Source organism: Myotis nattereri (genome assembly GCF_964212035.1).
Source record: "Myotis nattereri genome assembly, chromosome: 9".
Taxonomy (NCBI): domain Eukaryota; kingdom Metazoa; phylum Chordata; class Mammalia; order Chiroptera; family Vespertilionidae; genus Myotis; species Myotis nattereri.
Window position 1 is genome coordinate 18,614,618 of NC_138084.1, and position 12,333 is coordinate 18,626,950.

At 37.9% G+C, this 12,333-nt stretch overlaps 2 protein-coding genes and 1 pseudogene across 3 annotated transcripts; 1 reads left to right on the plus strand and 2 right to left on the minus strand.

Moving 5' to 3' along the window:
- Positions 1-325: 325 nt before the first annotated feature.
- Positions 326-5,006, plus strand: LOC308524769 (olfactory receptor 5AR1-like; the record flags this gene model as incomplete). Its single annotated transcript, XM_081099317.1, is given in 6 exon segments — positions 326-1,259; positions 2,254-2,327; positions 4,359-4,656; positions 4,659-4,718; positions 4,721-4,918; positions 4,921-5,006. Coding segments are annotated over 6 exon segments (1,650 nt in total).
- A 1,361-nt stretch (positions 5,007-6,367) lies between these two features.
- LOC308524770 (olfactory receptor 9G4-like) lies at positions 6,368-7,307 on the minus strand (annotated as a pseudogene). Its single transcript has one exon. The product of its transcript is annotated as an olfactory receptor 9G4-like (transcript).
- A 3,207-nt stretch (positions 7,308-10,514) lies between these two features.
- LOC308524771 (olfactory receptor 9G19-like) lies at positions 10,515-11,453 on the minus strand (the record flags this gene model as incomplete). The annotated part of the gene is made up of 1 exon (XM_081099318.1): positions 10,515-11,453. One exon carries the CDS (start codon positions 11,451-11,453, stop codon positions 10,515-10,517), a length of 939 nt encoding a protein of 312 aa, XP_080955444.1.
- Between the last annotated feature and the right edge of the window lie 880 nt (positions 11,454-12,333).

The window sequence follows — 12,333 nt, forward strand, 5'->3', positions numbered from 1 at the left end:
ATTCATATCTATCTGTTTTGTTTTAGGAGGAAGGAAGGGGCACTCAAAACTGTTCTTCTTTACTGATTAGTAAGGCAGATAAATGCATAGATCAGGTCATGCATTGGTACCATATGACAAGTGATCTCAGAGCACTAAGATCTTTGGAGAAACAGAATTTACAAACCCCAAGACACTAACATCTACTCCTATTTTGACTGGGCACCTGGAGAGGACACACAACCATCATCTTCACCCTATAAGTCATAGAATCTAATCACTGGGAAGATTTTTAAGGATCACTCCAAACAATAAACCAAATCCAGGCACACACAAAATGGAAAAGATGGATAAAGAAAACCACTCAATGGTGACTGAGTTTATCTTTATGGGCGTCACACAGGACCCTCAGCTGCAGATTATCTTCTTTGTGGTCTTCCTCTTGGTCTACCTGGTCAATGTCGTGGGGAATGTTGGTATGATTATCCTCATCATAACAGACGCTCAGCTTCACACACCCATGTACTTCTTCCTCTGCAATCTCTCCTTTGTGGACCTGGGCTACTCCTCAGCCATTGCTCCCAGGATGCTGGCTGACTTCCTCACAAAGCGCAAAGTTATCTCCTTCTCCAGCTGTGCCACCCAGTTTGCTTTCTTTGTGGGTTTTGTGGATGCTGAGTGCTATGTCCTGGCTGCCATGGCCTATGACCGTTTTGTGGCCATCTGTCGACCCCTCCACTATAGCACGCTCATGTCTAAGCGAGTCTGCTTGGTTCTCATGCTGGGTTCTTACCTGGCTGGTCTGGTGAGTTTAGTAGCTCACACTTCTCTCACCTTCAGTTTGAGTTATTGTGGTTCCAATATTATCAACCACTTCTTCTGTGAAATCCCACCACTCTTGGCCCTCTCTTGCTCAGACACCTACATCAGCGAGATCTTGCTCTTTAGTCTGTGTGGCTTCATTGAATTCAGCACCATTCTCATCATCTTCGTCTCCTATGCCTACATCCTCATTGCAATCATCAGGATGCGCTCAGCTGAGGGCCGCCTTAAGGCTTTTTCCACTTGTGGATCTCACCTCACTGGCGTTACACTTTTCTATGGCACAGTGATGTTTATGTACCTAAGGCCGACATCCAGCTACTCCCTGAACCAAGATAAGTGGGCATCTGTGTTCTACACTATCATCATCCCCATGTTGAATCCCTTGATCTACAGTTTACGGAACAAGGATGTAAAAGCTTCTTTCAAAAAACTAGTTGGAAAAAAACCTCAAGAATAACAAAAAATGAAAACGTGTTATTATCACAGATAAATGATAGTGATAGAGGAATGGTGGCAGAAAATTTAAAAAATGAAAATACTTTGCCAATAAACACTACCCAAGGTACCATCTATTTGTTGAGTGAATCTTAATTTTGGAAGAGTTTTATGTAACCCATAACTCTGTTATCTGAAGGAAATATAAATTAATATTTTTGAAAGATGCACTGAGGAAGATTCATTACTTTTTTATTTTTTATATATTTTTTAATGTCTTTATTGATTAAGGTATTACATATGTGTCCTTACCCACAATGTCCCCCACTCATGCCCTCACCCCCCTGTTGTCTGTGTCCATTGGTTAGGCCTATATGCTTGCATGCAAGTCCTTTGGTTGATCTCTCTCCCTTACCCCCACCCTCCCTACCTTACCCTCTGAGGTTTGACATTCTGATCGATGATTCTCTGTCTCTGAATCTGTTTTTGTTCATCAGTTCATTGCTTTTTTATTTAAAATGTATTCAAATATTGGTTAGAAATGAAGATAGGATTTGATAGGGGAAATAAATAGCCCATCATTCTTAAGCATATTTTTTCATGGTCATGAGGAATGACAGGTCTAAATGTTGAATATTTCTCTACTCTGAAAGGAAGTCAGAGAAAATTTAGTTAAATACATTGGGGATGGGGCTTGTGTGAGAAATGACTAACTCAGCCCAGCATCCATCCACTCATATTCAGCAAAAACTTGGAAGTGCTAGGTACATGCCAGGTTCTGGAGGGTATAAACACAAGGTACACATTTGCCAACAAGGAGTTTGGTGTGCTTCCGGTTACTGTATTATCTCTCTGAAACTGCTGCCACCAATAACCAAGACCCTTTTCTATCCTCAGCCTTTCCTTCAGGCAAATGGTTGGTTTTACAAAATAATTCCTGGATCCCTTTGATCTCCTCTGCCTAATATTTTTAAGTGGTGGGCATGTAAGTTTCACATATTGACATCCTTTCAGGCCTCAGGGAAGCCATAGGACTCTGGGATCCTGTGAAAGAGACAGTTTTGGATCAATTGCTAAACCTAATATCGGTAAGGTCAAAATGTTTACAGGTTTGTTTTCCTGCTTCCCTCTAAAATGTCCCCATGCCTTTTTCTCCTTCTCTTCTCATTTTAATTAGACCCTCATCTTTTCCTTGGATGCCAAGAGTCTTCATGCTTTCCACCATCATCCTCAGGCCCTTATTAGAGAATAGTCTCATTAACCCTGATATATCAATGACAGGCAATAGAAGACGGTATATTAGTAACTCCTTTTTGAATGTTCTCAAAACTACAGATTTTTAATTAAGAAACAAGGATGTCAGGTATCAATCATAGGTAAAGACGAAAGCCTGAGAGCTGGGGAAAAATGTTTTTCTCAGATATTCTGAAAGTCCATCACACCATCCATTTTGAATACTTACAATCAATAATCTTTCTACCCCAATCCTTCCTCCAGTACAATATAGTCAAATATCAGGGAAACACAATGCTTGTCCTAAAGTATAGAGCAGCCCCATTCGTCATTAAAGACACCAAAGAGTTTTAGGGATAAAATACTCAGTATTTATCAAGTTTTCTAGTGGTTGTAATTCTATAGGAGTGACAATTGCTTGCTTCAAAATTATCCAATCATATCATGGATTTCCAAAAGCACATTCCTGATGTTACCTTATAGGGAAAGTACAGTGGCTAATAGACAAGTGTAGAATTGGCAGTCCAGAGGTTTAGCCTTCAGATTCTTTTTTATAATCCAATGTGTAAGTCTATATGTTGTGTGAAAAGTAAGGAAAAAGGGTATTCCTATTCCATTAACTATATTAAAGAGAACACCACAAGCCCAAAATGGCATCACTTGTGGTAAAGCCCATGATACCAAACCTAGAGTAATGCCTGACCTGGTTGCTGTTTTAACCTGCCCTTCTGTCTTTGCTGCCATGGCTCATTTGCAATGTTCTCACTGTTAAAGAACAGGGCTTTCCAGGGAAAGAAACTTACCAACATTCTCAATGTGGATCATTTGTCCGCTTGATTACTGAATGTCTTTTCTGCAACCAGTGCCCGCTGGTGGACATTTATAATGGAACATGAATATCTTCACACTATCCTCTCCAAGAGATCTATCCACACCCCTCTCCCAGACTTCCCTGTCACTAGTTTCCAGTCTTATTCCAAGTCCTTGCTCACTCAGCCAATCTATTAGTTACAGCTCATGAAGAGTGTGGAGCAAGCATGTCAAACTCAAAGGCTAACATGGGCCAAAAAAACAAGGCATGCTGCCTGCGGGCCATGAGTTTGACATGCTTGGTGTAGAGACACACCTCAGATCACCCCTTTCCATACCAAAAAAAAAAAAAAGATAACTTATTGTACCCCATGATATTCTGCTTGTACACATTTCAGACATAAAGTTGTATCTCTATTGATACTGCCCACCAGAAATAATCAGTACTTTGCAAAGCATAGCTCAATCTATGTTTTCTAGTGAGAAAATACAGGTACTTGTTGTGTCTAGAAAACATGGATGCTTTTACAAATGATAGAGCAGTGACAAAAAGAACCAACAGAAAGAGTCTTCATTTGGGGGAGGGGGGGTTGGTTTTGTTTGTTGGTTTCCTTTGCTATGCAAAACCTTTTTAGTTTGATGTAATCTCATTTGTTTATTTTTTCTTCTGTTTCCTTGCCTGAGGAGATATAATTAGGACAAATATTGCTAAGAGAAATGTTAGAGATTTTACTACCTGTGTTTTCTTCTAGGACTTTCATGGTTTCAAGTCTTGCATTTAAGTCTTTAACCCATTTTGAGTTTATTCTTGTGTATGGTGTAAGAAGGTGATCTGGTTTCATTTTTTGCACATATCTATCCAATTTTTCAGCACTATTTATTGAAAAGGCTGCCTTTACTCCATTGTATTCCCTTGTCTCCTTGTGTTGATAAAATTGACTTGATTAATCCTTACATTTCATTTTCATTGGGCTAACACTTTTAGAACCCAATCCCAAACATGTTTTCCCAAATCCCACCAATACAGATTGATGAGATCCCATAACTTTTTTAGTATATATTTCCTCTAAGGGCAGGTCTTTGATTTATTCTCTGAATATAAAAGCATCTCTTTTGCTGGCTGTGTAGTCCAGGTCTTCTTCTCTGCTGCTGGACTGGCCTACAGTGAGTGTTACCTATTGGCTGCCATGGCTTATGACCACTATGTGGCCATTTTCAAACCCCTTCTTTATACACAGGCCCTGTCAAGGAGATTGTGCATCTGTTTGGTTTTATATTCCAATACTGGAGGTTTTGAGAACATAGTAATACTCAGCAGCAACACATTCACGTTGGGTTTTTGTGGTAACAATGTCATTGACTACTTTTTCTGTGATTCCCACCCCTGGTGAAGTTGGCATGTGATGTGAAAGAGAGTTACCAAGCTGTGCTGTACTTCTCCTGGCCTCCAACATCATTATCCCCACTGTGGTCATACTTGCCTCCTATCTCTTCATCATCACTGCCATCTTGGAGGTCCGCTCCACCCAGTGCTGCCTCAAAGTCTTCTCCACATGCTCCTCCCACCTTATCTCTGTCACCTTATACTATGGCTCCATTCTCTACATCTACTCTCACCCAAGTTCCAGCTATTCCCTTGCGAGGACAAAAAGGTATCTACATTTTATACTGTGCTGTTCCCCATGTTGAACCCTATGACCTACAGTCTGAGAAATAAAGATTGAGGGAAGCTATGAAAAAATTCTTCAGGTTCACATTATCTGAAGCCTAAATTGACATAAATTTCTCAAATTAGTGCTCAAGGAAAATGACCTGCTTTGGGATAAGGTTGGAGGATTATATTAAAAAATACCTCCTTTTATATTCAAATAAATCCAATGAAAAAGGTTTTGTTTGTATTAACTTGTTTTGCTTTAGTGATAAAATTATAATCTATACTATAAAATATAGATTCAATTAATATAGTTTTTTAAAGTAGCATGATGGCTTAAAGTAAAGTTGCAGTGTATGTATTATATCTGGAATCCCAAAGAATTAAATTTGACTTAAGTATCTCCTATTGGATTGACCCACTTTTTTACCTACATGATGGGCTTTATGGAAACTGAAGATGTTACATGAATTTTGGAAATTTGTGGAACACACCCCTAATCTTTATTATCTAGTACCTACAGAACTGTGTAAATGAAAGAATAATAAAAATTAAAAATATTATGATGAAAAATTTGGGGCAGTGATGTGTTATTTAATGAATGCAGATGAAAAAAAAGATCAGAAATGTCAGCGCTAGTACAAATGGTGAAGTGGTTATAACTATCAGTCCTAGAATATAGTGGGGCTTTTGTTGGTTGGTTGGTTGGTTGGTATCAGCTTAGTTCCACTTGTTGTTATTTTCCTTCGTGGGGAATATGTGATATATGAAATGAGCGAGAATATGGCAAGGTACTCATTCTCTGTGGAGATCACTCTTTCAGGACAAAGCACTGTCCTAGACACATATTTCTCCATGGATTTTAGTAAGGTCTTTTGTTGTGGTGATGTTTTATGGAATCTAAACAACTCTTAAACATTTTGTCTAGTATTAAATTGATGTACAAGACACAAATTTTACAAAGATATTTTCTATGTACTCAGTTAGAGCTTTATGAAAGAATATGGAGGTAATGCATTACTAAAAGTAAATACTTATAAAATCTTAATTAAGTAAATTTCCATCAGTTTAACCATCCCAAATATTTTTCCACACAATAAAGTATACTTGCCAAGCCTCAAAGTCAAACCCAATTCCTCTTTTCTCTTTCTAATACCTCAAAAAGATCATCAAAAGGATAAATTTCATGAAAATCTAGTGCTGCTAAGAAGCAAAATAGAAAATTTTGGGATATCAAACAACCCAATATTATAGGTTTAAAATCGTTTGATCACAACAAAATAATATAAACAATTAAACAGTGGTTTTATTAATGTTTCATTGTTTTGCATATAACTTACATTTACTTGAAATGTTGCAATATTTACCAACATGTCTGTTTATAAGCCAATAACTTGGAAAGTGCAATGAGTGCATTCTTCAAAAAGATAGCATTCATCTCTGTGTCCTTACGGCCTGTGCTGCTTTCCAGAAGGCCTCTTTGACATCTTTGTTTCTCAGACTATAGATGAGAGGGTTGAGCAATGGGTTGACCACAGTGTAGAACAGGGCAGCCACTTTGTTTTTCTCCAAGGAGTGGATGGAACTTGGCCTTGAATATATGAAGAACAAGGATCCATAGAAGAACATGACTGAGATGAGATGTGAAACACAGGTGGAGAAGGCCTTTTGCCTTCCAGAGGCTGAGCAGATCCTCAGAACAGCCAGAAGGATGTTTAGATAGGAAATCAGGATGGCAAGAATACTGGAGAGGACTGTGAAGCCCACCACACCCAGGGGACTTTTTCATAGACTTAGGAGTCTGTACAAGACATTTTTACCAATGGTGGTGCATCACAGAGGAAGTGGTCAATGATATTTTTACCACAAGAACTCAGATGGAAAGTATTAGCAGTATGGGCTATGGCATTCAAGAACCCTCCTATGTAAGAGCCAGCTACAAGTCTAGTACACAGAGAGCTGGACATAGTACCTGAATAAAGTAATGGGTTACAGATGGCCACATGGTGGTCATACGCCATGGCTGCTAGGAGATAGCACTCAGTGTAGGCTACAACCCAGGAAAAGAACAATTGGGCTCCACATCCAGCAAGGAAATGCATTTATCCTCTGAGACACAATTGGCCAGGATTTTGGGAATATACACAGAGGTGTACCAAAAATCCAAAAATGACAGATCACTGATAAAAAAAAAAATACATAGGTGTGTGCAGGCGGGAATCAATATGAATTAAGATACCAGGGTCATGTTCCCTGACAAGGTTATTAAATAGAGTGTCAGAAATAGTACAAATAGAATCAACTGACACCGGGGGTTTGCTGAGAAGCCCACCAAGATGAATTCAGTCAGGATGGTGAAGTTTCTCACTTTCATGTCCACAGAGAAGAATGCCAGATGAAGACTTAGGGGGAAAATTATTTAGTGGTTTTTCTATTGAAAGAAATGAACAAAGATATCAATTAAGTCAACAGTTACTAGGAGGCATATGGACTTTTATCCATAACTCTCTAGAATAATAGAACTTCACTCTGTGACTTCAGAAGACCCCAGGAACTAGTATTAGAATATGATTTTGGAATTAAAGCTTTCACTTATTAATAGTTTAATGCCAGGAAAGTCCCTCAGTCTCACCAGACTAGAAAAATAAAGCTCTCTGACAGGTTGTCTGGGTAAAGAAGATATGCATGAAAACACCCAACCCAATGTTAGGTACATAGTGAGTACTCAAAAAGTTTTCAGTATCCTTTATGTATTATTGAGAATTTATGTGTCATGCATTGTGCTGATTGATTGTAAATATCAATATACACCTGCTACAATTATATATATATATATACATATATATATATATATATATATATATATATATATATATATATATATCACTATGTTCCAGTTAGTATTCCAAGCCTTAATCTTAACCCACTTAATTCTTTCTACAACTGTACAATGTAAGTATTATGATGATCCCCATGGAGGTTAAGAGACAATTCTGGGGTCACAGAGCTGGTCAACAGCAGAGCTAGTATTTGAACCCAGAAATGTCTTTACCAATGGTATATGTTCTCAACTGTTAAGCCAGGTATATCTTTTATAGGTGCATAGGTTATGAAAGCATCCCTCTATTTTTACACAAGAAATTACAAATCTTGGTAAGGGTGGAGAAATAAATTTGATGAAAGCTTGGGACACTGTCCTAAAAGACCCTATCTTATAGTCAAGTGTTTGGACAGAAAATATACCTAACTAAAAGAAAAGGATGTGCATCATTTCTTGGCCTTTTGGCTAAAATCAAGTGAAAAGAAAAAAATGTAAACTAAACCACAAACTAGTGATCTATGTGACATATTTTTTCACACACACAAAAAAAATCTACACATGCTTTACTGATTTCCTGTTTTAGAGAGTAGATTCGGTTATTCTACTGCTTGATCTAGGATAGCCTTGTGGTTTGTTCTGGCTAATGTTTTGCAGCATAGACAGCACTATGCAGACGCCGAGCTTGGGTATCAAGAGGGGATGCATGCTTTTCTTCTCACTTTTGAAATCCTTCTGCCATGTAAATAAGCTTGGGTGATTTTGCTGGATAATAAGACATTTCGCTACATTCTCTCTGTGACCACAGCTAAAAGCAAGTGTGCCCCTTCACATGTTAGTGCATTCATCTTCATCATTCAGCCCCAATGACCTAACAGCTAGTCGCAGATATACGAGCAGACTAGCTGAGAGCAGAGACACATCTGGCATAGGCAGACTCATTATTGCGTAGTTGAACTGAGTTTAAATTCTGATTCTACACTTTGGTAGCTCTGCAGTCTTGAGAAAGTCCTTAAAAACTTCTAACTCACCTAGTCTCATACAATTTGACAAAGGAGTGACAGGTTTGGAAATGCAAAATTCACTGGCCTTGGATGAAGGAGTCCTGTGATAAGCCTGTCACTATCACCTGTGCGATTTTAAGTCACCTGTCATCTCTGAAACCCAGAGATGTTTGTGCACAGAGAACAGATCATGAGAGGAGAAACCAAAAGGGTGGTCATCTGCAAGCAAAGGTAAGAGGCCTCAGAACAAATCAACCCTGATGGCATCCTGATTTTGGCGTTTGAGCCTTCAGAACTGTGAGAAAATAGATTTTGTTTCAGCCACTCAGTCTGTGGTAGTTTGTTATGACAGCTCTAGCAAATGAATACACTTGGTTATCAACACTAAGACTGTTTATGTTGGTACAACTTCATGTTGTTGTTTTTTTTCAGGTGAAATGAGAAAATGTGATCCAGCACAATGAAATATTTTCTAATTTTTATTAATTCATGCATAAAACTGAAGAAGCAAAGAAATACAAACATGCAGAGAAACTTCATTGTTATCGATCATTGCTTAACGTAGCAGAGAGTTTCTTTCTTTCTTTCTCTCTTTCTATCTTTCTTTCTTTCTTTCTTTCTTTCTTTCTTTCTTTCTTTCTCTCTTTCTTTCCGCACCCCCCCCCCCCACGATGTGGAAATTCTACCTAATAGAGAGTTTCACTCTGAATCTTGGATGTAAAGCTTTTTGAAATGTAAATATCTCTCTACTCATTTCTCTATTTCTCTCTACATTTTCATTTCTGGGTATTTTATACAGCTGCTATACTTTTGTTCTTGATTTTTAATAGTTGGGGAAAGTATTTTTATTGGAAGCTCAGTGGCACTAATTTGTTCTTTCTTGAATCTATTACTAAAGAAATTTTGTATCATGGCAAGCAAAAAAAAATTAGTATCATAAAAGAAAAAAATAAACTTGTTTCTAAGGGCATTTCAAAGTAGAAATTTACTTATAAACTCCTGACTCTCTCTCGCCCAACAAATGGGGTAAGAACCTCTGGACTCAGAAGTTCTGGGTTTGTTTTATTTTTATTTTATTTTTTACCTATGAACTACAATGATTTGAAGCAAGTCATTCACCCCATCTAATGCTGGCAGTGATTTCATAACCAATTTTATTATTCCAATATATAGATTAAAATATTTATATACAGGCAACTTATAAACTCTGAAGTGAAAATTCAAATATTCTTTTCTCTTTTAACCTTCACAGAATCACAATAATTTCATGGACTCTCTTCCAAGTCAACAGGCATAGCAGTTTTTCCAAATGCACCAGCCTCGCTTATTTAAAAATGTATTCAAAAAAACAAAAATGCAGACCCATATTTCCACATTATCCAGTGATTTTATTTGTTTGTTTTATTTTTAAAGTATATTTGATACTAATGACGTGAAGATAATCTGTAAAATAAAATACAGCCATTGTTTACCAAATATTTTCACTTAAAAACACTTTGCTCTGTCCACCATTTTCTTTTTGTCCCCTCACCTGAGTATGTGTTCATTGACTTCAGAGAGAGAGAGAGAGAGAGAGAGAGAGAGAGAGAGAGAGAGAGAGAGAGAGAGAGCTCCATTGATGTAAGAGAGAAACCTGAATCAGTTGTCTTCCATATGCACCCTGAACAAACAGGATCAAACCCGCAACCTAAGCATGTGCCTTGACGGAGAATCGAACCCACAATCCTTTGCCATATGGGATAATGCTCCAACCAACTGATCAACCAGGCCTGGGCACTCTGTCTATTATTTTTCTCAGTGCATTTTTAACATCTTTATTTCTTAAGCTATAGATCAAAGGATTCAGCATTGGAATCACCACAGTATAGAAAACTGACACCACTTTATCCCTTTCCAGGGCATAACTAGTACTTGGTCGGGAGTAAATGAAAAGAATTGAACCATAGTACAAGGTGACAGCTGTCAAGTGAGAGGCACAAGTGGAGAAAGCCTTGAGGCGGCCTTGGGTGGAGCGGATCCTCAAGATGGCAGCGATGATGAAGAGGTAGGAGGCAAAAATGAGCACAGTGGGAGTAATGATGTTGGAGGCAAGTATGAAATAGAGCATAGCCTGGTAGCTCTCCTTCACGTCACAGGCCAACTTTACAAGGGGGGGCAGGTCACAGAAGAAGTCATCAATGATATTGCCCCCACAGAAGTTCAGGGTAAATGTCTCACTGGTAATGATGATTGAGTTAAGAAAGCCACCAAGGTAGGAAGCGGCAACAAGACTGGTGCATAACTTTGAGGACATCACCTGGGAATAAAGCAGCGGGGTGGAGATGGCCACGTAGCGGTCATAAGCCATGGCAGCCAACAGGTAGCATTCACTATAGGCCAGTCCAGCTGAGAAAAAGAACTGGGCCAAACAGCCAGCAAAGGAGATGCTCTTGTCTTCAGAGATGCAGGTCATAAGGATTTTTGGATTATAGACAGAGGAATACCAGAGATCCAGGAATGAAAGGTTTCCAATGAAGAAATACATGGGTGTGTGGAGCCGAGAATCAGCACAGATCAGAGAAATCAGGGTGATGTTCCCTGAAAGACTGATGATATAAATGATGAGGAAGATGAAAAAGAGCACATGCTGTAACCATAAGTCGGCTGTGAACCCTAAAAGTATGAACTCTTTAAGTTTGGTGAAATTTTTCTCATCCATTGATTTTTGAGTTTCTGTGGTCCCTCTCTGTGGAAAGATAAATTAAGATATATATATAAGTTCCCCCATCATTGGCCATTTTAGATCATTGAAAAACCCAATAGATGTATATATGTTGTTCATTGTGAGACCTGTTTATGCTGAACTGGGTTAGTTATTCTTGTTGAATAACTAAAAAAATGTTCTATGCTAGCTTAAGAGATCAGTTATTTTGAAAATAGCATGTGTCACCTTATTTTTCTTCTTGTTAGAGAGGGTGATTTGTGTTCTTGTCTTCTATGTACACTTAGGGTAATTGAGGACCATGTGGAAGATATAAAAAGGGGAGTTAGAAAGGATGTGTTGGTTTCTCTTTGGGTCTTTGAATCCTTTTGTCTTTTTCCAGAGAATTCCATGAAGAACAGTTTTATTATTCTAATATTATATTGCATATCCTTGGAAGTTCATTTTGCTATGATTTTTTTTAATGCGATTATATTTTATCCAACTTTTTATTCGCACAACCAAGAACATGGATTTTCATAAATAGAAAATGTGTAACTTGAATAAAATAATAGATTTTCTTAGGTAATAGGAATCTGAGGCCATAGCTACTTGTCTGAATTTCAAATATACTCTGAAAGGAAGTAAAAATATTAATCAATTGATAATTGTGTTTACAATGTGTTTAAATTTCCTATAGCAGCAATTTTCAACTGGTGTGCTACAGAATTTTTAAAACATGCAATACCTGACTATTTAGTCAAGGGCACTGACCTCTTTTCCCTTCAATTGTCAAATTTAAAATGATAACAGTCAACACAGCAATAGCTGTCTGGTGTGACTTAATCAAAATTGTACCTATTTTTTTGTCAGATCTGCAAAAATATATATTTTTGGT